Raw genomic sequence first — 26,193 nt, forward strand, 5'->3', positions numbered from 1 at the left:
AACAATACTCTTTATGACAGTCTGTTAGGTCAGACAGTTCTGCAGAACTTGTTTGGTATCTAGAATCCATCTCCACCCTCCTAGGCCCATTTTTACTCTGTTCCAGGCTGCAGTTTTAACCAGTCTTTATATTATTTTTTAAGTTAGTCTTGCCCGTTTCGAGACTTGTCCTAATGTTGTTTTCGATGACCCTGGTGGTTAAGGATTCCCAAGTGTGGGATGCTACTGTTCTGGGAGAATACCTGCTACAGGTAAGTAACTTAAAAATAGAAAGACTAGGGGACACTCCATGAAGTTACATGGTTATACTTTGAAAACAAATAGGAGAAAATATTTTTTTCACTCGGCAAATAGTGCATCCTCTGGCAAGTTCCAGAGCTTAACTAACAGCAGTTAGCATATCTAGGTTTAAGAAAAGATTTGGACAAGTTCCTGGAAGAAAAGTCTGGGGAAAGCCCTACTTATCTCTGGAATCGCTAGCATTGAATCTTGCTACTTTTTGGGATTCTGCCAGTGGCCACTGATTGAAACAGGATAATGAGCTAGATAGACCTTCAGTGTGACTCAGTATGGCAATTATTATGCTCTTTTGTAAGCAAAAGAGTGTCGAGGGAGATCTGGCTGCAAGCTGCGCCAACTTATTGCAGCTGCCAACACCTACATTTGCACGGCAGTCTGTGTTCATGGCTGGTTATAATTATCAGTAGCTGAAAGAAGTTGGTGCTGCTTGCAGCTCCTCATGGACTCTGCTTATTGACAGATAAAAATCCCTGAAACCATAAGACAGTAGATCATTCTTCCCCCTACAGAGCCACTGTACCCCTTTCCCTACCTCAGCCCCCTCTTCAGCACTCTCCCAGTTCATCTCACACATCCCATTACCACTGGTCTGTTTCTCAGTGTCACCTCTACAGTCCCTCACAACACTGTCAGCACCTCTGCCAAACCAGGGCAGCTATATGAAGTCCTGTGATGTCCTGTCTATTGAAAACAGCATATGACTTCATCACTGCTTGGATCACACCGTTCCAGAGCTGTGCAGGAAGAGCATGATACCTGCTGCTTTTCAGCTACTGCTTTACATCATGGCAGCATGAGAAATTCTGTGCAGAAACACACAAAATCTGTGCAGATTCTCGAATGTGAGGAATTCCCCCAGGAGTAACATATGCAAATGGGTAGGTTATACAGTAAAAAGTGGCAGTTCTCTCTTCCAAAGAGAGATTTAAAAGGAAGAAAGAAGGTATTTATTTATTTAACACATTTATATCTCACATTTTCCTACTCAGTTGCAAGCTCAATGTGGCTTACACAATACCGAAGAGGCAGGCTCCGGTTCAGTAAAATACAAATACACAATATAGTAGTAAGCATGTAAGAAACATAAGTATAAGGCAACAAAGAAATAAAGAGCGGGTGGTGATAGAAGTCCAATACGGTCAATAGTTTTGCTGTGTCACAGGAAGTAGAAAGTTAACTTGGATCAGGGGGGTAGGCCTTCTTAACAAGTTGGTTTTCAGTATGCACCTCATTACCCAAACAAATGAGAAGGAACAAATCCTTTTGTGTTAAAATAAGAATGAGACCTGCTAAAGAAACTGTGGAGACAAAGCTGGTATTTGGAGCCAAACTAATGTTTGTTCAACTTTTGGGGGATAATTTTGTAACTTTTTTTTTTTTTTTCCCAAATTTTGTTTTACAAGCAGAAAAGGGTTTTGTTAAATTACTGCAGGCAGTACTTGCATTGTAGGAATGGAGAAAATTCATGCTTTTTGACCCGAATGTAGGCATGTTTGAGTGGAGCTGGTGCAAGTGTAAATGTACATTGGTGAAGTTCACATTGTTGCAGTTTTTGTTTTTGTGCAGCCTTTTTATAAAGATTCATAGGCTGCTTAGATTGTCTTTATAAAATAACCCCAAAATAGGTGCCTACTTGCACTTCTATCTAGGTGACCTGTTATAAAAAATTATGCTACAGAAGACTTGGGTGCTGTGATTGACTTTTCCCTAAATTCTGAAGGTTTGTCTGCACGTACCACTTAGTGAATTCTTACTCCCTATCTGCTTCCTATCTTTCTGCAGAATACACAAACATGAGCAGCTCAGAAGAGGTCTCTTGGATCTCCTGGTTCTGTGGCCTACGGGGCAATGAATTCTTCTGTGAGGTGAGTGCCTGGCAAGAGAGGATCACAGGGGTGGTTGGGAGGAAGTAGACAAAGTAGGTGGGGCACAGGAGAAGATGATATGATTTTCAACTTGTGGGTAATACACCTGTCACATGGCCCTTTCCGCCTACACAGTGAGTGTGCCATTCCTTCAGGAATGTTCTCAATATTGGTTCCTTCCCATTTCTTGGGAACTAGTTCTTGCCCTCCAGTTGAAAAGATACAAGATGTAGGTAGTCTTGGTTCATGAGTTTGTACAGCCTTGTCACTATCTAGAATTCCATCCCTTCCCCAGAATGTGAAAGATCTACCCTATTCATCTCCTGAGGGAGAAGGGGTGATGGAGAAACATAGGGCTTTGTTAGAATTTCTTCATTCTTGTTGTCCTTGATTACATGGTGCCGGGAGCTCTGGGGAGTCAAAGGATTCGGCACCTGAGAAGCGTTGGCGCCAGGAAGACCGCTCTCCCGCCATACAGGAGGTGCTGATTTGACCGTCTCCAAGCAGCTGAGATCCTGCTCCCGTATCAACCCCAGCAGTTCTGCAAACTGCACCCCAACCGGTATCCCAGCTTTTCCCCAGTGTCGGCCCTCGATGAGCACATTCAGGCCTTGCTCCCTGAGCTGCTGGATGGCCTTATGCAGCGATGTATATCGGGGGGGGGGGGGTGCTTGCGCCCGCCATACCTTCCGCTGTGGCCCCACCTGACTCTCAGCCTGTGGTGCGGCCTCCGATGCCGGCGGCGCTTGCAGCACCGGTATCAACTTCCACCTAAGCCGGTATCCCCTCGACATCCATAGAGGAAGCTTCACCGGAATCGAGGTGGGAGCCAGTTTCTCGACGCTGGTCTCGAGGACATGGCTCCTTGGCATCGAGGCATGTTCGGTCTCAGACATCCAATAAGGAGATCCTGTCCGACACCGAGGAGGAGCGCTCATGGGAATCAGAGGAAGATCCCAGATACTTTTCCTCAGATGGGTTTTATGGGATCCCTTCTGAGCCCTCCCCACCTGAAAGGAGACGGTCTCCACCTGAGAGCCTTTCTTTCCTATCTTTTGTCAAGGAAATTTGGTGGAGGATGAGCCCAGGGCCAAGATGCTCGAGGTCCCGGACTAAACATCTCCTCCTAAGGAGGCTGTGTTGGCACCTTTCCACGAGGTACTCCTTGTCAGGAACTGGGTGTCCCCTCTGTTGGTCCCTGTTGTGCCCAAGATTGACACCCAGTGTCGGATCCACAGTGAACATGGGTTTGTAAGGCCTCAGTTGCCTCACGATCCTTGGTGGTGAATCTGCTCTCAAAAGAGCCAGACTACTAGGGACTGTGCCTCGGCGCCCCCAGGCAGGAAAGCTACAACCCTGGATTCTTTTGGGAGGAACATGTACCAGGCTTCAGTGCTGATCTCCCGTACACAGTCATACCAGCTCTTCACACGTGTTTACTTGTGAAACTTCGGAGCAGGCTGAGCCTTTTCGCCAGTTGGTCAAGCAACAGGTGTGTCAAAGTTCTTGGCCAGTGGCACTTTTGACACTTTCGATGTGGCATTCAGGATCTCTGCTCAAAGTATAGCAATGCGCAGATTCTCATGGCTGCGTGTTTCTGACTTGGAACATTCTGTTCAGCAGAGGTTGGCGGATACCCCTTGCCGGGGGGATAACCTTTATGGAAGGAAGGTTGAGGTCACTGACCAGATCAAGAAACACAATGAAACCATCTCTTCTCTCTCCCGCTGGACACCTTCTGTATCCACCTCCTCATTTCGGAGGGTTTTTGGCAAGCCACGGAGTGGTCCTACTACTATTCTAGGTGTAGGTACGCTCTTGCGGCTCGTCAGCCTACTCAGGTTCAGCCTCAGCGCACTCGTTCACATCAACAGCCTGTGCCTAAGGCCCCTGCTGCTCCCCAGTCAAAGCAGGGGGTAAACTTTTGTACTGGCTCCAACAGAGCATAACCGCAGTAAAAGTGTCGGTCCTGGACAACTTGCCGGGGGGGGGGGGGGGGGGGGCTAAAATGTTTTCACCAAAGGTGGCCTCTTATAACCTCTGGCCGGTGGGTTCTTCATATAGTCTGTCTTGGATACGCCCTCAATTGGCTCTCCAAATTACCCACCGAGAGCTCATTCTTTCATCTCTCAGCACAGGCAAGTACTTGCAGAGGAACTCTCTGCCGTTCTGAAGGCCCGTGTGGTCAAACCCGTTCCACCAGAAGAGGAAACGCAGGGATTCTATTCCAGGTACTGCCTTGTGCAGAAAAAGACAGGGGGGATGCATCCCATCCTAGACATGAGGGCCCTTTACAAATTTTTAGTCGGAGAAAAGTTCAGGATGGTTTCCCTGGGCACCTTTCTCCCCATGATTCAGAAAAATTATTGGCTGTGCTCTCCAGACTTAAAGGATGCATATATTCACATCCCGATACTTCCATTCCACCAGAAGTATCTTCGATTTTGGCTGGGAACACATCACTTCCAGTATTGTTTGTTGCCATTTGGCCTCGCGTCAGCTGCCAGGGTTTTCACCAAGTGTCTAGCAGTAGTTGCAGCATCGCTATACAGACTGGGAGTCCATGTGTTCCTGTATCTTGATGATTGGCTAGTGAAGTGCACCTCAGAGGATGGTGCTCAGGAGTCCATGCAGATTCCTAGAGCTACTAGGGTTCGTTTTAAACTACCCCAAGTCCTATCTCCACCCTGTTCAGCGATTGGAGTTCATAGGAGCCCTGCTTGACACGCTGATGGTTTGAGCCTATCTTCCGGAGACGCGAGCAGACAATCTTGTCTCACTGGCGTCCAGGGTTCGTGCCTCTCAGAAGATCACAGAACGGCATATGTTGAGATTGTTGGACCTCATGGCTTCCACAGTGTACATTACTCCCATGGTATATCTTCACATGAGATCAGCTCAATGGATCCTGGCTTCTCAGTGGTATCAGGCCACGGGGAGTCTAGAAGATGTCATTCAGTTGTCCCCAGAGCTTGAATGCTCTCTACAGTGGTGGACCATTTGATCCAATTTGACTCTGGGACTGCCATTCCAAATTCCTCAGCCACAGAAAGTGCTGCTGACTGATGTATCTCTCCTCGGTGGGAAGCTCATGTAGATGGACTTCACACTCAAGGTGCTTGTCCGCCCAGGAAACGAATCTTCAGATATCCTCCTGGAGCTTCGAGCGATCTGGAACACACTAAAGGCTTTCAGAGATCAGCTGTCTTACCAGGTTGCAATGTATTACACCAACGAGCGGGAGGGGGGACACGATCTCGCCCTCTATCAGGAGACAGTCCGGATGTGGCATTGGGCTCGGCAACACGGCATGTTTCTTCAAGGCACTTATCTGACGGGCGCAAACACTGTGTCTGACAGGCTAAGCAGGATAATACAACTGCACGAGTTCTCTCCATATGTGTGTAGCACGCAAGATCTTCTGAGCGTGGATCTTTTTGCCACTCAGCTCAATCACAAGGTCCTTTTGGTTTTTTCAGGCTTCAGGCCCACAGCAGGCTAACTTCCTCCTCAGTTGGGGGACAGGCCTTCTGTATGCTTATCCTCCAATACCTCGTGGGAGAGACTTTGTTTGAAACTCAAGCAAGACCGCGGAACCGTGATTCTGATCGCACCATATTGGCTGCAGCAGATGTGGTTCCTTCTTCCGGAATTATCCTCCGAAGAACCGTGGAGATTGGAGTGTTTTTCCCGACCCTCATCATGTAGAGGTTACTTCTACATCCCAAGCTCTAGTCTCTGGCTCTCACAGCTTGGATGTTGAGAGCCTAGAATTCACTTCCTTGGGTCTTTCGGAGGGTGTCTCCCGGGTTTTGCTGGCTTCCAGAAAAGATTCCACTAAGAGGTGCTACTCTTAAGTGGAGGAGGTTTGCCATCTGGTGTGAGAACAAGGCCCTAGATCCCCTTACTTGCACTACACAGACCCTGCTTGAATACCTTCTATACTTATCAGAGTCTGGTCTCAAGACCAACACAGTAAGGGCTCACCTTAGTGCTATTAGTGCTGCTTATCAGTGTGTAGAGGGTAAGCCCATCACTGGACAGCCTCTAGTTGTTTGCTTCATGAGAGGTTGCTTTTGTCAAAGCCCCCAGTCAAATTTCCACCAATGTCATAGGATCTTAATGTCGTTCTAACCCAGCTGATGAAAGCTCCTTTTGAGCCACTGAATTCCTGCCGTCTAAAGTACTTGACCTGGAAGGTCATTGATGCACCTTATACTAAGTTTTATCACAACAGAGTAGTCCTCCACACGCACCCTAAGTTCCTGCTGAAGGTGGTGGTGGAGTGCCATCTGAACCAGTTACTTGTCGTGCCAACATTCTTTGCCCAACCTCATGGCCATCCTGGCGAAAGCAGCTTGCACATCTTAGATTGCAAGAGAGCATTGGCCTACTATATGGAGCAAACAAGGCCCCACATACAGTCCGCCCAGCTTTTTGTTTCTTTTGATCCCAACAGGATAGGGGTTGCCATCTGGAAACCCACCATTTCTAATTGGCTGGCAGATTGCAATTCCTTCACTTATGCCCAGGCTGGGCTGGCCATAGAGGGTCATGTCACAGCTCATAATGTCAGAGCCATGGCTGCGTCGGTAGCCCACTTGAGGTAAGCCTCTGTTGAAGAAATTTGTAAGGCTGTGACGTGGTCTTCAGTCCTGACATTCACATCTCATTACTGCCTTGAGCAGGATACCCGATGCAAGAGTCATTTTGAGCAGTCAGCGTTGCAGAATCTTTTTGGGGTCTAGAATCCAACTCCACCCTCCTAGACCCATTTTATTTTGTTCCAGGCTGCACTCTCACTCAGTTGTATATAGTTTCAGGTTAATCTCTGTTATGTCCTCACCTTTGCGGGGCCCAATTAACCAATGTTTGTTGTTTTGGGTGAGCACTGGATGCTAGGGATTCACCACTTCTGAGAATATTGAAGCCTGCTTGTCCTCGGATGAAGCATAGATACTTACCTGTAGCAGGTATTCTCCAAGATCAGCAGGCTTCATATTCTTACAGTCCCGCCCACCCTGTGTATGGAGATTATATATCCAGGGTTTTGCATTGGGTTAATAGCTGTAACTTTTGTGGTGTTGGAAATTGGTCATAGAGTGTGGTTGTGCTGCATTATAGGACCGGGCCTGATGGCGTTTACTCTCTTATGTGCTTGATTCACTCTTTCTTTTGGTCTCTTTCCTCTCACACTGCCACAGAGTCTGAGGGCCTGTGTTTGTCCCTTTGTCCTGCAGGTGGATGAAGACTACATTCAGGACAAATTTAACTTGACTGGGCTAAATGAGCAAGTGCCACATTACCGGCAAGCGCTGGACATGATCCTCGACTTGGAGCCAGGTGACGTCAAGTCATGCACATATCCAGTCTACGGCATCTACCGGTGGGGAGGGAGGGTACCTCAGTCGTAACCTATTTAGAGCTTCACTGAAATTGAGCAGTGCAGGTGGCTGATGGGGTTGCACTGACGTAACAGCATCAATATTTACTCTGTTGAAAGCAAAGTCTCCTGGATTATGTATAGCGCTACTTAAAGTTGTGTGCGCAAATCCAGTTATATTCTGGATTTGCACGCACAGTTTATAACAAGCCAATCAGTGCCAGTAATTGCCAATTAAAACAATTGTTGACTAATTGCCATTACTTAGTATATGCACACAACTGTCTAAGCTTATTCTGCAACGTGATGTGCGTAAATTCTAAGTTGCATAGTTGAAAAGGGGGTGTTGAATAGGTGGGTTGTAGGTGCTTCTCTAATCTATGTGCTTTGAAGAATACACCCAGTCTGTGCCTAACTTAGGCATCTGGATTTACACTAAGTTTTACTTGGGCGTAACTGCCCAGGACTAAATTAAATCACACGGACGGGCGCTCTTCGTATTCTATAATCCGCGTGGAAATTTAAGCATATTATATAAAGTGTGCCTAAATGTAGGCATACTTTATAGAATATACCTCGGTGTATTTTTTTTTTCGGCATGGAATTTTCAGGTGCCATAGATAGATACACTTCATGGCAACAGCAACATGGGGTGTTGACACATAGGGGTTGATATTCAGCCACAAGCGGTGAGTCTTTTTTTTTTTTTTTAATCTGGCATCTGTGTTTTTCCTGGATATTAAATGACTGACTATGTCCGGGCACCAGCATTGAATATCTAAGTTTATGGAGCCAGCTCTGTTATGCGGTTAAGTGCAATATTTAGCATTTAACTGCATAAAGATAGGACTGACTTTTATGCGGTCTGATTTGCTTAAATGTGAATGGAGGAATTTTCCCTTGAGAATAACCTTGGAACAATGTAATTTACATTTGCAGTTATATTGTTCGGTCACCTTTCAAGCTAAAACTAAATTTATTAACAAAAGGGCCCTTCTACCAAGCCGCGGTAGGCTGTACGCGCATGCAGCATGTACCCAAATGAGACAACTGCCAGGCCAGTGCGCCCTCCTGGCTGTAATTTCAGATTTGGTGCGCACCCATAACACGTGGGCGAATTATTTCCTCCTACACATGCCAGTTCTGCTAGTAATCGGCACTTGGTGCACACCGACCAGTCACCGTGCGTGTAACGCGTGAGCCTTTAACGCTAGATCAGTGGATGGCATTAAGGGCTCAGGCTGGTTTGGGGCATGTGCTGGTTTCATTTCTACCGCAGGCCCTTTTCCTGTCCCATTTTTTTGTAGATGCGGTAAAAACTGGCCCGGTGTGTGCCCAGTACACGCGCCTACACTTCTGCAGGCCACTTTTTATTGCTGCTTAGTAAATGGGCCCCAAAAGGATTGAGTCGGAGCCCCTTCTCAATCAAAAAGCTGTTTGCTGTAGTGCATAATTTGAGTACAATTGAGACTCTAGAGAAATGGAACTAGTTTGATTACCTGTGAGGAATTTGCTATAGGTTTTCATAACAACGTTAAGGTTATTCTCCGAGGACAAGCAGGCTGCTTGTTCTCACTGATGGGTTGACGTCCTCGGCAGCCCCCTCCATCGGAAAGTTTACTAGCAAAGGCCTTTGCTAGTCCTCGCGCGCCCATGCGCACCGCGCATGCGCGGCCGTCTTCCCGCCCGAAACCGGCTCGAGCCGGCCAGTCTTCTTTCGTCCGCACTCGGTACGGTCGTGTTACGCCGTTCGTGCCCCAGAGAGTCGACCTCGCGCGTCCTTTTCGACGTGTTTTTTGTCCTTTTTTTCCTGAAAAAGTTCGGGAAGCGCTCCGGTAGTGTTCCGGAAGACCCTTTCGGGTTTTCTGCCCTTCCCGTATTTCTCAGTTTTTGCCCCGTAAGTTTTCTTTCGTTGTCGGGGTAGGCCTCTTTTGGCCTCGGTCGAGATTTTTCTCCCTCTAAATTTTGGTGCTTCAATTTTCGCCATTTCGGCTTTTGATTTCGCCGGCGTGATTTTTCCGCCCATGACATCGAAGCCTTCCAGCGGCTTCAAGAAGTGCACCCAGTGCGCCCGGGTAATCTCGCTCAGTGATAGGCACTCTGCGTGTCTTCAGTGTCTAGGGGCCCAGCACCGCCCTCAGAACTGCAGTCTGTGTTCCCTGTTACAAAGGCGGACTCAGGTAGCGAGATTAGCCCAGTGGAACGTTTTGTTCTCGGGCTCTTCGTCGGCATCGGCACCGGAGGCATCGAGTGCATCGACGTCGTCAGCGTCCGGACCATCTTCCTTGGCTGCCGCTCCATCGACTGCATCGAGGCATCGGACCTCTGCATCGGCGCCGAGGCATCGGGCGACTGTATCGACGTCGGTGGTACCGAGACTTCGTCTGCTGATGTCGTCGGACGGAGGTGCATCGTCAGGAGTGCAGGTGAGGGCTGTCCATTCCCCTGCTGGTGGCGGTGAGCCTTCGGGTGGGTCTCCTCCTACCCTGAGGGCTCCTGCGGTACAGCCCCCCCGGGATCGACCCTCTTCGGTCTCGGCCCCGAGGAAGCGACGGATGGATTCTACGTCCTCCTCGTCGGTGCCGGGGAGCTCCGGTGACATGCTTCGGAAGAAGTCGAAGAAGCATCGACACCGGTCTCCTCCCCATGTCGGCACCGAGAGCTCTGGGTCGCCGAGGGATTCGGCACCCAGCAGGCATCGGCACCAAGAGGACCGCTCACCCTCTGTTCAGGAGGTGTCGATGCGCTCCACTCTGGACAGCCCGGAACAGCCTCCTCGCCCGGAACAGGTTCTGACGTCGACGCCTGCATCGGCCTCTCAGCCTTTCTCTGCAGCCGCTCTAAACGAGAGCCTCCGGGCCGTTCTCCCAGAGATTCTGGGAGAGCTGTTGCGCCCTACCCCTCCGGTACCGGCGGTGCTTGCGCCTCCGGTACCGTCGAGCGTGGCGCCGGCTGGCCCATCGCCCAGGTTGAGGTCCCCGACGTCGGTACCGCGTGCGGTGCCGACCGCGGCCACCTCCCAGAAAGGCTCCCCGACTACGTCGGCGGAGGGAGCTTCGCCGATGCGGGCGAGGGAGTCTACCTCTCGACGCCCCCACCGTGGACGGGGTTCCACCGAGTCGAGCAGGGCGAGGTTGCAGACACAGGTTCGTGAACTTGTGTCTGACACCGAGGGTGAGGCCTCGTGGGAGGAAGAGGAGGACCCCAGATATTTCTCTGACGAGGAGTCTGAGGGTCTTCCTTCTGATCCCACTCCCTCTCCTGAGAGACAGCTTTCTCCTCCCGAGAGTCTGTCTTTTGCTTCCTTTGTCCGGGAGATGTCTACGGCCATCCCCTTCCCGGTGGTTGTGGAGGACGAGCCCAGGGCTGAAATGTTTGAGCTCCTGGACTATCCTTCTCCACCTAAGGAAGCGTCCACTGTTCCCTTGCACCATGTCCTGAAAAAGACATTGCTTGCGAACTGGACCAAGCCACTAAGTAATCCCCACATTCCCAAGAAGATTGAGTCCCAGTACCGGATCCATGGGGACCCAGAGCTGATGCGCACTCAGTTGCCTCATGACTCTGGAGTTGTGGATCTGGCCCTAAAGAAGGCTAAGAGTTCTAGGGAGCATGCTTCGGCGCCCCCGGGCAAAGACCCTAGAACCTTAGACTCCTTTGGGAGGAAGGCCTACCATTCTTCTATGCTCGTGGCCAAGATCCAGTCTTACCAGCTCTACACGAGCATACACATGCGGAACAATGTGCGGCAGTTGGCGGGCTTGGTTGATGCTCTTCCCCCTGAGCAAGCCAAGCCTTTTCAGGAGGTGGTCAGGCAGCTGAAGGCGTGCAGAAAATTCCTGGCCAGAGGAGTTTATGACACTTTTGATGTTGCGTCCAGGGCCGCTGCTCAAGGTGTGGTGATGCGCAGGCTCTCATGGCTGCGTGCCGCCGACCTGGAGAATAGACTCCAGCAGCGGATTGCGGACTCGCCTTGCCGTGCGGACAACATTTTTGGAGAAAAAGTCGAGCAGGTGGTAGAATCTCTCCACCAGCGGGACACCGCATTCGACAAGTTCTCCCGCCGGCAGCCTTCAGCCTCTACCTCTACAGGTAGAAGATTTTTCGGGGGAAGGAAGACTGGTCCCTATGCTTCTGGTAAGCGTAGGTACAATCCTCCTTCCCGACAGCTTGCGGCCCAGGCTAAGCCCCAGCGCGCTCGCTCTCGTCAGCAGCGTGCGCCTCAGCAAGGCCCCGCGGCTCCCCAGCAAAAGCAAGGGGCGAGCTTTTGACTGGCTCCAGCAGAGCATAGCCGACATCCAAGTGCCGGGCGACCTGCCGGTCGGGGGGAGGTTGAAAGCTTTTCACCAAAGGTGGCCTCTCATAACCTCCGATCAGTGGGTTCTGCAAATAGTCCGGCAGGGATACACCCTCAATTTGGCTTCAAAACCTCCAAATTGTCCACCGGGGGCTCAGTCTTACAGCTTCCAACACAAGCAGGTACTTGCAGAGGAACTCTCCGCCCTTCTCAGCGCCAATGCAGTCGAGCCCGTGCCATCCGGGCAAGAAGGGCTGGGATTCTATTCCAGGTACTTCCTTGTGGAAAAGAAAACAGGGGGGATGCGTCCCATCCTAGACCTAAGGGCCCTGAACAAATATCTCGTAAAAGAAAAGTTCAGGATGCTTTCCCTGGGCACCCTTCTCCCCATGATTCAGCAAAACGATTGGCTATGCTCTCTGGACTTGAAGGATGCCTACACACACATCCCGATACTGCCAGCTCACAGACAGTATCTGCGATTTCAGTTGGGCACACGCCACTTCCAGTACTGTGTGCTACCCTTTGGGCTCGCCTCTGCGCCCAGGGTGTTCACAAAGTGCCTAGCTGTGGTAGCAGCGGCACTCCGCAGGCTGGGGGTGCACGTGTTCCCATATCTCGACGATTGGCTGGTGAAGAACACATCCGAGGCAGGAGCCCTGCAGTCCATGCAGATGACTATTCGCCTCCTGGAGCTACTGGGGTTTGTGATAAATTACCCAAAGTCCCATCTTCTCAGTGCAGAAACTCAAATTCATAGGAGCCCTGCTGGATTCTCGGACGGCTCGCGCCTGTCTCCCAGAGGCGAGAGCCAACAACTTGTTGTCCCTCGTCTCGCGGGTGCGAGCGTCCCAGCAGATCACAGCTCGGCAGATGTTGAGATTGCTGGGCCACATGGCCTCCACAGTTCATGTGACTCCCATGGCCCGCCTTCACATGAGATCTGCTCAATGGACCCTAGCCTCCCAGTGGTTTCAGGCCGCTGGGGGTCTAGAGGACGTGATCCACCTGTCCACGAGTTTTCTCGAATCCCTGTATTGGTGGACGGTTTGGTCCAATTTGACTCTGGGACGTCCCTTCCAAATTCCTCAGCCACAAAAAGTGCTGACCACGGATGCGTCTCTCCTGGGATGGGGAGCTCATGTCGATGGGCTTCACACCCAAGGAAGTTGGTCCCTCCAAGAACGCGATCTACAGATCAATCTTCTGGAGTTGCGAGCGATCTGGAACGCTCTGAAGGCTTTCAGAGATCAGCTGTCCCACCAAATTATCCAAATTCAGACAGACAACCAGGTTGCCATGTACTATGTCAACAAGCAGGGGGGCACCGGATCTCGCCCCCTGTGTCAGGAAGCCGTCAGCATGTGGCTCTGGGCTCGCCGTCAAGGCATGGTGCTCCAAGCCACATATCTGGCAGGCGTAAACAACAGTCTGGCCGACAGGTTGAGCAGGATTATGCAACCTCACGAGTGGTCGCTCAATTCCCGTGTGGTACGACAGATCTTCCAGGCGTGGGGCACCCCCCTGGTGGATCTCTTCGCATCTCGAGTGAACCACAAAGTCCCTCAGTTCTGTTCCAGGCTTCAGGCCCACGGCAGACTGGCATCGGATGCCTTCCTCCTGGATTGGGGGGAGGGTCTGCTGTATGCTTATCCTCCCATTCCTCTGGTGGGGAAGACTTTGTTGAAACTCAAGCAAGACCGAGGCACCATGATTCTGATTGCTCCTTTTTGGCCACGTCAGATCTGGTTCCCCCTTCTTCTGGAGTTATCCTCCGAAGAACCGTGGAGATTGGAGTGTTTTCCGACCCTCATCACACAGGACGAGGGGGCGCTTCTGCACCCCAACCTCCAGTCTCTGGCTCTCACGGCCTGGATGTTGAGGGCGTAGACTTTGCCTCTTTGGGTCTGTCAGAGGGTGTCTCCCGCATCTTGCTTGCTTCCAGGAAAGACTCCACTAAGAGAAGTTACTTCTTCCATTGGAGGAGGTTTGCCGTCTGGTGTGACAGCAAGGCCCTAGATCCTCGCTCTTGTCCTACACAGACCCTGCTTGAATACCTTCTGCACTTGTCTGAGTCTGGTCTCAAGACCAACTCTGTAAGGGTTCACCTTAGTGCAATCAGTGCATACCATTACCGTGTGGAAGGTAAGCCGATCTCAGGACAGCCTTTAGTTGTTCGCTTCATGAGAGGTTTGCTTTTGTCAAAGCCCCCTGTCAAGCCTCCTACAGTGTCATGGGATCTCAATGTCGTTCTCACCCAGCTGATGAAACCTCCTTTTGAGCCACTGAATTCCTGCCATCTGAAGTACTTGACCTGGAAGGTCATTTTCTTGGTGGCAGTTACTTCAGCTCGTAGAGTCAGTGAGCTTCAGGCCCTGGTAGCCCAGGCCCCGTACACCAAATTTCATCATAACAGAGTAGTCCTCCGCACTCACCCTAAGTTCTTGCCAAAGGTTGTGTCGGAGTTCCATCTGAACCAGTCAATTGTCTTGCCAACATTTTTTCCCCGTCCTCATTCCTGCCCTGCTGAACGTCAGCTGCACACATTGGACTGCAAGAGAGCATTGGCCTTCTATCTGGAGCGGACACAGCCCACCAGACAGTCCGCCCAATTGTTTCTTTTGACCCCAATAGGAGGGGAGTGGCTGTAGGGAAACGCACCATATCCAATTGGCTAGCAGATTGCATTTCCTTCACTTACGCCCAGGCGGGGCTGGCTCTTGAGGGTCATGTCACGGCTCATAATGTTAGAGCCATGGCTGCGTCGGTAGCCCACTTGAAGTCAGCCTCCATTGAAGAAATTTGCAAAGCTGCGACGTGGTCATCTGTCCACACATTCACATCTCATTACTGCCTGCAGCAGGACACCCGACGCGACAGTCGGTTCGGGCAGTCAGTTCTTCAGAACCTGTTTGGGCTTTAGGATCCAACTCCACCCCCCGAGGGCCCTGTTTGTTCTGTTCCAGGCTGCACTCTCAGTTAGTTGGTAAATTTTTTAGGTCAATCTCAGTTCTGTCCTCGCCGTTGCGAGGCCCAATTGACCATGGTTGTTGTTTTGAGTGAGCCTGGGGGCTAGGGATACCCCATCAGTGAGAACAAGCAGCCTGCTTGTCCTCGGAGAAAGCGAATGCTACATACCTGTAGAAGGTATTCTCCGAGGACAGCAGGCTGATTGTTCTCACAAACCCGCCCGCCTCCCCTTTGGAGTTGAGTCTTCCCTTGAAGTGTATTGTCTTGCTACATACTGGACTGGCCGGCTCGAGCCGGTTTCGGGCGGGAAGACGGCCGCGCATGCGCGGTGCGCATGGGCGCGCGAGGACTAGCAAAGGCCTTTGCTAGTAAACTTTCCGATGGAGGGGGCTGCCGAGGACGTCAACCCATCAGTGAGAACAATCAGCCTGCTGTCCTCGGAGAATACCTTCTACAGGTATGTAGCATTCGCTTTATTTGAGAATTTGTAAGAGATTGTCTGCCATTGAAAATTGATCTACCTATGGAGTCTGTTTGAGAGAGCTTTTCAGAGGCAGATGATAGGTGATTAATCTTTTGAAATAGGTGAATAATTCCCCTTGTGTGTTGGATGTTTGTCATCCTTCTGTTGTAATGGTCTTAAAAACGTGTGGTTATTAGACTGATTCAGCATATTTTAAATTAATCATTGACTAAAGGCATTTTGCCTATAGCAGTGGTTCCCAGAGATTTGCATACACTGCCTCCACTGCATGCAAATCACTGTCATGAATAGTTATTGTGGATATCCTGAAAACATGACTGGGGTGCCTCCAGAACTAGGTTTGGGAACAACTGGCCTATATCATTGAAAAAGCTGCTGTGAAACTTTACTTAAAAACTTTTACTTTAGATGCTTCTTGTGCTTATTTCTTCTCTTCCTTTTTTTAGCGGAGAATGGGTATGAACTTGCTATCCAGCTAGTACGTTCCAGTTCCCGCAGCCTAACTGATTAACATGTCTCTAATGTGAGAGCTTTTAGTACTTCCTAAATAGGTAGTGGCAAGTGCTTCACCATCAATTGTTTTTCAGGTTGCTTGCTCTAATGCAAACATTAGTGCACAACCTGAAAGAGAAATACTGGAAATTGCACTGTTTCCCAGACACGCTAGAAATGAGCTTATTGCACAGGAAGGTCCTACATTAGCATGCGCCAAGCCCATTTATTTGTGTAATTTAATAGACATATCCCCATGTAGTAGTAAGTAAATAAATATCAGAGATTAAGGGCTCCTTTTACTAAGGTGCACTAACAAGATTTAGCATGTTCTAACGATTAGTGTGCTCTAAATGTTAAGAAGCTCATGTTATTCCTATGGGCTTCTTAGCATTTAGCGCATCTTAATAAAAGGATCCCAAGAATGTGATCTGTAGCCCTTTAGTTACAGAAGTAAGAGAAAGTTTTAAAAATAAATAATATAAATAAACAACAGATATAAGTAAATCATTTGTATCCATTTTCTTCTCTTGCACCACTGATTCCAAGCTTTGCATTGAGTCAGTGCCGCTCAGACTTTTTCCATCCATGACACCATGGCTGCAGCAACACCTTGATACTGTTAAAATGCATCATAATGATGTGCTTATTTCTTCGAGGACAAGCTGGCAGTTGTATTGTCACAACTGGTTGATGTCATCCAACAAAGCCAAATGCGGATTTTAACTTACAGCGTCCTACTGTGCATGTGCTACTGTTTTCCTGCGCCCCCCCCCTCCCCCCCACATGCAATGCTTGGTCCCTCAGTCTTTATTTTCCGCAGGTCAGGGAGGACATGTTCTCGCAGCGTGTGCATCTCTTTTTCACAGTGCCTTCCCGTGCAGGTATTTTTTCTCCTTCTTTGAAGAATTTTTTTCATTGTTATATTCCTTTAATTTTACTAGTTTTTTTTCAGCTCTTAACCTTTATTTTTCGTGAGTTGTTAGGCCAGAACACCAAACTCAATTTGAATGCTGCCCCTTTTTCAGTTAACAATTGTAGAGTTTAAATTCGCTATGATTCTTTTCTCGATGTCTCAGAAGACCCCCAATGGCTTCAAAAGGTGTGCCCAGTGTAATCGGGTGGTTTCTGTGATGGACCTGCATTCTTGGTGCCTTGGCTTGACCATTAGCCTAATTCTTGTTCTCTCTGTTTTAAAAATTGCAGTTGAGGACACACAGGGCATGTCAGTTCCAACAGGAGAGACTTTTTTTTTGGCTCCTCAAAGGCTGGTACATCATCATCGGCACCAGAAGCATCGACCTCAATGGCTGTGAAGGCTTCAGCATCCACTAGGAGTGCACCGGTATCGAGAAGGTCTCCACCTCTCGACATCGGATGCTGAAAGTAGGACCTGGGAGCAGTCAGTATCAGACCCACCACCGAGGACACGTATACATTCTATGTTGTTCTCATCAACACCAAAGGACCATGATGCTGAGTATCAAAAGAAGGCCAGAATGATTTAGTTTTAAATATGGCAAAAATAGAGGTAATGATTGTGGGACGGGAAGAATTGAAAGCGTGGCCTAAGACGGTTTGCTTGGGAGATATAAATGTTCTGGTTAAGAAAGAGATGAAATTGTTGGGGATGATGCTGGATCTTAGGCTTACAATGAAATCCCAGGTTGCTAATGTTGGTTCAAACAGCCTTTAGACAATTATATATGACTTTTAGATTAAAATCTATGCGTACTTCATATGATCACTGTTGTGTGGTTCAAAGTATGATTTTGATGTGACTGGACTACTGCAATGCCTTGTAAGTTGGTATGGCTGCTTCAGGAGTTAAAGCATTGCAGATAGTCCAGAATGCTGCTGTGAGAACAATTGTGGGTTTATCTAGATTTTCACATGTGACACCTACTCTTAAACAACTGCACTGGCTTCCAGTGGCACAAAGGATTCATTTTAAGGTGCTGACGTTCATCAGGCGTTGTTTGCTTCTGCTCCGTTTTATCTGAAGCAAGTGCTGCAGGTGTACCGTCTCTGATGTATGTTAAGCTCAGAATCTACTATGTGTATTTCTGTTGATGCAGTTATGCAATTGCGATATGCTGATACAAGAGCTTTGGCTTTTGTGTCAGCTGGAATCTCCTTGTGAAATGAACTGTCTGGCCAACTTCGGCGATGCTCTGACCTTAAGCAGTTTTTAAAAATTTTGAAAACAAAATTGTTTGTTTCTGCGTTTTGGTAATTATGTCTACTGCTTGATGCTGAGTAATGTTTTTGTATTTGTGGTTGATTATGAATGGTTTTAATGGAAACCACCTAGGTCTAGGTGGTATATAAGCTTTTAAAATAAATAAACGTCTGTCCTCATCGATGTATGCATGGTGCTGTGGGCGCCAGGTCGCTGATATCCGAGAAGTGCAGGCACTGAGGGGAGTGCTCCCTCTCTTTAGAAGAGGTGCTGGTGCGCAAGTCTGAGCAGCCGGGGTCCCTGTTACTAGTTTGACACTGCCTTTCTCCTGGCTTCCCAGCCTTTGCCAATGCCTTTCTTTGATGAGAGGTTCCAAGCCTTGCTCGAGGAGAGCTGGTGCAGGTGCTGTAGCTGCAATCCACTCAGTCATCCAGGTTGCTTGTGTCAGCTGTTGATTAGCCCCAGATTCTTCCTGAGGCTCCATCTATGTCTGTGCAGAGATCTCGACTTTGACACCTCAAAAGGTGTCGACATCGACACAAAGAAGTACCAGTCTCATGTCGGGGGAGGAAGCTTCCGTGGAATCAGAGTAGGGCTCTTCAGGGCATGGACAGGGTTCCACTGAGCCGAGGCAGGCACAGACTCAGCCCGGTCGGAATACAGTGAGGAGTCTGAATGGGACCATTGATGGGAATTAGAAGAGGACCCTCGTTACTTTTCGGAGGAGAAGCCTTACAGGGTACCTTCTGATCCCTCCCCACCTCAAGAGAGACGTAAATTTCCACCTGAGGGGTCTCTCTCTCTCTCTCTTTTCTCCTCCCCCCCCCCCCCGGTTTTGTCAGCGAGATGGCTTCTGCCGTCCCATTTAAGTTACAGATGGAGGAAGAGACCAGGGCAGAGATGTTAACTGTCCTGGACTACGAGTCTCCTCCTAAGGAAGGGGTTATGGTACTGATGAACTGGGAGTCTCCCCTCTCAGTGTAGGTCGCACCTAAGAAGGTGGATGTGCAGTATCGTAACCAAAGGCTCCTGGATTTGAGAGGGCCCAACTGCCTCGCCACTGTCTGGTGGTCAAATCCACCCTCAAACGAGCTAGGAGCTCCAGGATTCATACCTCGGCTTTCCCAGGTAGAAAGGCTCGGACTCTAGATTGTTTTGTTGTTTTTCAGGCCTTGATGCTCATTGCCTGCATCCAGTCCTACCAGCTCTACACGAGCCTGTACTTGTAGTCTTTGGTCCGCAGTACACTCAGTCTTACAGATTCTGTTCCACAGGAGCAGGCCACAGAACTTTGCCAGTTGGCCAATAAACCGCTGGAGTGCAGGAAGTATCTGGTCAGAGGCTCGTACGATTTGTATATTACTACTTATCAGTTACTACTACTACTTATCACTTCTATAGCGCTACAATTCCTTCCTGTGCTAGGCTTGTTACTAAGGGAGGCCTAGGCCTGCTACAGAGGCCTGTGCATTGCTCTGTTTGGTTCTTACATGTTAGCCTACTGAGCATCTTGTGTAACAATCAGTGCTTTCTCAGGAACTGAGAACAGACACTTCACAGATGCACATTCAGCTAAGTATGCCTTTCATATAATATGGATATAACCTTGGAAGCTGCTGATAGACTGACTTGGGGTGACAGGACTCAAGGGTATTGTTCTATGTAATTTTTGCTCTGTGACTAACTGCACGCAGAACTGATAGCTAATTAGCCAATGGCCACCGACTGTCCACATGAACCCACATCAGGAGAGAGTGATATAATACAGGAATATCCATATATGGCACAGGCTAGTTTCTGATTTCTAGTTTGGGAGAAATCACATGATTTATGAGAAACGTAACTTGCAACAGTATATATGGAATTGTTGGGACAGTGTTAGCTGAGCAGACTTTGTTAGCCAGTTTTTGCGTCTTTCTTTTGTTGTCTGACAACCTGCTCCAGAGAGAGAACGTTTTATTTTGTATCTGACTTAGTGTTATACCAATAAAGATTTCCTCAGCAATCCTCCAGACCGTTCAAGACGCTTGGGTTATGCACTCCTACCAGCAGAGGGAGACTGAGAACACTAAAACTTCTTATACAAGAAGCCTGTGCAGACCTTCTACTAACCAGTATTTTCTCAGTCTCAGCAGAGGGTAGATGTGTGCAGTCTGTGCAATGCACTCAGTCTGGTAGGCCCGTTTGGGGTTTCTAGGTTGGGTTGTAAATGTTAGAGAACCCGCACTTGGATTTCTATTACAGGGTGTAAGTCCTAAGGGGCTTCTTATTCCCTGTGGGGTGTCACACCCGAGTGGCCCGGGTCCCTCCCCCTGTGCTCTTCCTCTGGAGGACTGCTTGACCTCGGCTACAGACCTTGTTCTGTACCCTTGAGGCGTTTAGGCATCAGCAACGAGGTTTTAAAAAAAACTTTTTTAAAAGGCGGCTATTTTGGCCGTTCTTGTGGTAGTCCAGAGATAAAACGTCTTCAAGGGCGTTCTTGCCTTAGGCGGTTTTGCCTATTAGTCTGTCAGAGCACAAAGCAACTGTTTGTTTTTATTGTGTTCGCGGCCATTATGTCTAAGCTGGCGAGGTGTCGGTTTTGTGCAAAGCACGGCGTTGAAGTGAAAGGTGGCCAATGTAAATTTTGTGGGGAGCCTACGTTGTCAGCGCTCTTGCCCCACGTGCTTTTCCCTGAGTCAGCGGAGGTGTTGGGCGGCGATTTGACCGCACATTCCGGGCCGGCAACAGCGGGGCCAGTTTTGGCGGGAAACGCGGCCATTTTGGCTACATCTCCCGGGTTGGCCTTGACTGAGCCGTTTTTGGCGGGAAGCGCGGCCCTTTTGACCACGCGTTCTGTACCGCTGCCAGGGGACCCGTGTGTGGCGGGAAGCGCGCCTAGTTTAGCTGTGGATCACACGATGGACCTGCCGCCTTGGGAGCAAGGGGGGGTCCGTTGCAGAGACTGCGGGAAGTTTTGTTGGGGCTTCAGCAGCATTGGGGGGGAGGGTCTGGCTTCCCCCCTGAGTTTGTTTGGTCTCTGTATAATGCCTGGAGAGCTGGCCCCTCTCAGGCTGCTTGTTCCCCGGAGGCTGCTAGCTCAGTGGGAGTTAAGCGCCCACGGGTGGATATTTCGGAGCCTATGGAGATACTTTCTCTGCCTGGGTCAGACGTTTGGAGTGACCCAGGAGAGGAGCATCTCTTAGATGTGTCTGAGAGTGGTTCGCATTTTTCATAAGGAGGAGTTGTTAGAGCTCATTGAGCAGGTGATCTCTACTTTGAAGTTTGCTCCGGCGGCAACTCCCTCTGCGGAGGGACCCCAGGTAGATCCCTTGGTTAATGGGATTCGGAGAGCCTCCCGTACCTTTCCCATGAATTCAGACATTAGGGACATGGTTTTTGAGGAATGGTCTGTGCCGGAGGCTGCTTGTAAGGTGGCTATGGCGCGGCTGAATCCTTTGCCTCCGGAAGATTTGGTCCTGCTGAAACCACCTACTGTGGATGCGGTGTTTACGGCGGTTTCTAAGGCTACGGCCATTCCGGTGGATGGCAGTACAGCCTTACGGGATCTTAAGGATAGGAAGCTAGAGTTGTTTCTGAAGCGCAGCTTTGATTTGTCGGCTTTGGCCTTGCAAGCCTCTGTGTGTGGGGGCTTGGTAGCCAGAGCTTGTTTCCGTTGGACGGAGAAGCTCTTGGATGAGCCTGCATTAGATAGGACTGGTTTGGTTCATGACCTGGCCAAATTGTAGATGGGGTCTTCGTTTTTGGCAGACACCCTTTATGATTTGCTAAGGGCTTCGGCTAAGAATATGGCTCTGGTGGTGACGGTTCGCAGGGCTCTTTGACTTAGGGGCTGGGTGGCAGATGCAGCCTCTAAAGCAAAGTTGTGTTCTCTACCTTTAAAGGTTCTATGTTGTTTGGAGAGGACTTGGATAAACTGATGAGTGGTCTTGGGAATACCAAGGTTTCACGGTTGCCAGAGTTACGGCCTAAGGCAGCTAGTCGAGGTGGTTCGGCTAGAGGTCGGTTTAAGGATGAGAGGTGGTACAGGCCTGGCAGATTTGTCTCCTTCTAAAAGCCGGTTTTTCCAGCGGACGCAGTCCTTTCGAGGGGGTCGTCGAGGAGGTCGGGACTCCTCCGGAGGTGCCGGAAATGGTAATAAGTCCTCCTTATGAAGGTGTGCAGGTCCAGCCTCTGGTGAAGGTCGGGGCGCGCCTTTGTCTGTTTTATCAGGGGTGGACCCAAATTACTTCAGATCAGTGGGTGCTGGAGGTCATTCGCGACGGTTATGCGCTTGAGTTCAAGCACCTGCTGCCGGATCTGTTCCTTCCCTCTCCTTGTCACTCTCGAGTCAAGTTAAAGGCTATTCAAGAGACTCTGGGTCGCTTAATCCAGTTGGGAGCTGTGATACCCGTTCCTCGGCACGAGCTGGAAATGGGTTGTTATTCCATTTACGTTGTGGTGCCGAAGAAGGAGGACCAGTTTCGACCCATTTTAGATCTCAAGAGGGTCAATGGGGCTCTCAAGGTGCCATCGTTCCGCATGGAGACTCTGCGCTCGGTCATAGTGGCTGTTCGTCAGGGAGAATTTCTCACACCACTGGATCTCACGGAAGCGTATCTGCACGTGCCAATTCGAGAGGCCAATCAGCGTTTCCTTCGTTTTGCTGTTTTAGGGAGGCACTTTCAGTTCTGTGCTCTGCCTTTTGGTCTGGCAACGGCTCCATGCACCTTCTCCAAGATAATGGTGGTGGTGGTAGCAGCGGCTTTGTGGAGGCAGGGAATTCTGGTGCATCCGTATCTGGATGACTGGTTGATCCGGGCGAAGTCTTGGGCTCACAGTGTGGCGGCGACGGCTCAGGTGGTCGCGTTTCTGGAATCGCGCGGATGCGTAGTGAATGTAGTCAAGTCAGTTGATCCCATCGCAGAGTCTGGAGTACTTGGGAGTGCAGTTCGTGTTTTTCTGCCGGATTCTGGGATCACCTCTCTTCAGCAGCAGGGTCCAGCTGTTAATGTCCGTTCAGAGTCCAACGGTTCGAATGTACCTTCGGGTTCTGGGCCTCATGGCAGCGACAATAGAGGTAGTACCATGGGCCAGGGCGCATATGCGTCAGCTTCAGGCGGCTCTGTTGTCCAGGTGGTCTCCTCAGGTACACAGTTTGGAGTTGCGGTTGCCATTGAGGGGGGCTCCTTGGCGCAGTCTCCAGTGGTAGCTGTGCTCGGCCCTTCTGAAAAAGGGCATGCCGTTGGAACCTTCTCAGTGGGTGATTCTGGTAACGGATGCTAGTCTGCTGGGCTGGGGAGCTTAGTGTCTCGGTCGGTCCGCGCAGGGGCGGTGGTCTATCAACCAGTTGGAGACAAGGGCGATTCGGCTAGCTCTGTTGGCGTTTCGCTCAAGTGTGGTCGGAAAGGCGGTAAGAGTCATGTCCGACAACGCGGCAGCGGTAGCGTATGTCAACCGGCAGGGCGGTACAAAGAGTCCACGGTTGGCAATCGAGATGGCTCTGCTCATGAGTTGGGCGGAAAGGCATCTAGTGCAGATTTCCGCGGCGCACGTGGTCGGGGTGGACAACGTGAAAGCGGATTTTCTAAGCAGACAATGTTGGACCCCGGAGAATGGTCTCTGCACTGGTCGGTGTTCGACCAGATAGTTCTAAAGTGGGGAATGCCAGTAGTGGATCTCATGGCGTCGGCACAGAATGTTCAGGTTCCTCGGTATTTCAGTCGGCGTCGGGATCCACGAGCGGAAGGGATCGATGCGTTGGTCCTTCCGTGACCTCAGCGGGTATTGCTGTACGTGTTTCCCCCATGGCCCTTGATAGGTCGTCCTACAGAGGGTAGAATGTCATGCAGCTCCGGTGTTGTTGGTGGCTCCGAATTTGCCGCGTCGGCCGTGGTTCGGGGATCTGATGCGCTTGTTAGAAGGCGAGCCTCTGCGGCTGGGGGGCTCGGTGCTGTTGTGTCAAAGTCCGATTGTCATGCCGGATCCGGATCGGTTCTCTCTTACGGTGTGGCCCTTGAGAGGGAACGGTTGAGAAAGAAAGGGTTTTTCCCTCAGGTGATTCAGACGATGCTGCAGTCTCGCAAACGTTCGACGTCTTTGGCCTATGTGCGTGTGTGGCGCATATTTGAAGATTGGTGTGGGGACCGGACATGTGTCCCTTTGACATCTTCTGTGTCGTGCATTTTAGATTTCTTGCAGGATGGTTTTGAGAAGGGCTTTTCATTGTCATCTTTGAAGGTGCAGCTGGCTGCTTTGGCGTGTTTTTGGGGTAAGGTGCAGAGCAGGTCGGTTGCGTCTTCCCCGGATGTGGTCCGTTTTTTGAGGGGGGTGAAGTTGATTTGTCCTCCTCAGCGGCCGGTAGTTCCACAGTGGGATCTTAATATCGTTCTTGACTGGCGGGTTCTCCTTTTGAGCCCTTGGAGTCTTGTTCGATAAAAGACCTATGAAGGTGGTCTTTTTGGTAGCTATATCGTCGGCTCGCTGGATTTCGGAACTTCAGGCTCTTTCATGTAGGCCTTCGTTTCTGTGGTTTTCTAAGGAAAAGGTTTTGCTACGTCCAGTGCCTTCGTTTTTGCCTAAGATGGTATCCTCCTTTGATGTCAATCAGGTGATTTCGTTGCCGGTCTTGGGGACCGGACAGGGGATGCTTCTCAGCGTCGTTTGGCGAAATTGGATGTGCACAGAGTGTTGAAAGTATACTTGCGCAGGTCAGAAGAATTCAGGTCTTCGTACAGGTTATTTGTCCTTCATGGGGGGCCCAAGAAGGGATCGGCTGCTTCTAAGGCATCTATAGCTCGGTGGTTGAAGGATGCCATCTCTTCGGCTTACATATTGCATGGTGGTGCGGTGCCGGTGGGGCTCAAGGCACATTCCACTAGGGGGATGGCGGCTTCTTGGGCAGAGAGTAGTTTTGTTCCACCGGTGGACATTTGTAGAGCGGTGGTGTGGTCCTCCCTGCGTTCTTTTGTCAAACATTACAGAGTGGATGTACAGGCAAGGGAGGATGCCAGTTTTGGAACTGCAGTCCTGTCCTCTGGGCTTCGCAGGTCCAACCCTTAGATGTGTTAAACTGCTTTGGTACGTCCCAAGCATCTTGAACGGTCTGGAGGATTGCTGAGAAAGGTGAAATTAGGCCTTGCCTGCTAATTTTCTTTCCTCTAGATTCTCCAGACTGTTCAAGAGCCCACCCAGTGTATCGGACAGTTCAGTATGATGATTTCTTTAGACTTCAGTTGCTGATATTTCTAGTAGCTCCTGTGATTTGGGTCCTGGAGTTTTACTAAGGGCAGTTTGTGGTACCGTTTGTGCCCATCTGCAGTTGAATTCCCCCGTCTTAAGGGGAGGAGATCTGAGTGTGGATTCAGTGGTTTTGTTTAGTTGAAGGTGTTTTGTTCCTCTGCTTTGTTACTGTTTTACTGGTTAGTAGAAGGTCTGCACAGGCTACTCGTATAAGAAGTTTTAGTGTTCTTAGTCTCCCTCTGCTGGTAGGAGTGCATAACCAAAGCGTCTTGAACGGTCTGGAGGATCTAGAGGAAAGAAAATTAGCAGGTAAGGCCTAATTTCACCTTATTTCTGATTGCGTCTAAACACCTGCTTCTCTCTCTTGTTTTTACAGCCTATGAGGCTGTAGTGTTTTCCCTCCCTGTGGGGGCTAAGAGATAGTGAAAACACAGATTCTTTTGACATAGCATCCAGACTCTCTGGTATGGGGATGCACAAACTCTCATGGCTGCATTTCTCTGAGCTGGAACCAGTGGTGCAGGAGAGGGCAGACATTCAGTGCTGAGATGACAACTTGTTTGAAGAGATCGCCAACATCATTAAAATAAAAATTAAAAAAAACATGGACACCATCCAGACTCTGTCTCGGCACCCTCCAGCTGTGTCCTCTTCCTCACGGAGGTATGTGAATGGGCCTAGACGGCGAACCTAGTACTAAAGGTGTAGGTTCCTGCTGCCTTTCCGTTCTGCCCAGCACTCGTCCTTACCAACCCCATTGTCAGAAGCCCCAGCCGGTGCCCCAGTTGAAGCCAGGAACAAACTTTTGCCCAGCTCCAAGAGAGCATATTCGCCCTCAAAGTAACCGTCCCGGATGGCCTGCCAGTAGGGGAGAAGCTGAAATTTTACCATCATAGGTGGCCCTTTTAACCTCCAACCGGTGAGTTATTCAAATTGTCTCCATTATGCCCTGCATTGTCATCAAAAACCACCAAATTGCCCACTGAGAGCGTCGTCATT

The 26,193-nt window shown here is 49.8% G+C and overlaps 1 protein-coding gene across 1 annotated transcript in view; it reads left to right on the top strand.

Moving 5' to 3' along the window:
* The window catches only part of CSNK2B (casein kinase 2 beta), a 79,618-nt gene that overhangs the window by 21,407 nt on the left and 32,018 nt on the right, over positions 1–26,193 (top strand). Inside the window, exons 2-3 of the mRNA XM_030197472.1 lie at positions 2,083–2,165; positions 7,406–7,508. Coding sequence (XP_030053332.1) covers positions 2,094–2,165; positions 7,406–7,508 — 175 coding nt within the window. The 5' untranslated portion in view covers positions 2,083–2,093. The remainder of the gene's footprint in view (positions 1–2,082; positions 2,166–7,405; positions 7,509–26,193) is intronic.

Source organism: Microcaecilia unicolor, chromosome 3 (genome assembly GCF_901765095.1).
Source record: "Microcaecilia unicolor chromosome 3, aMicUni1.1, whole genome shotgun sequence".
Lineage (NCBI taxonomy): Eukaryota > Metazoa > Chordata > Amphibia > Gymnophiona > Siphonopidae > Microcaecilia > Microcaecilia unicolor.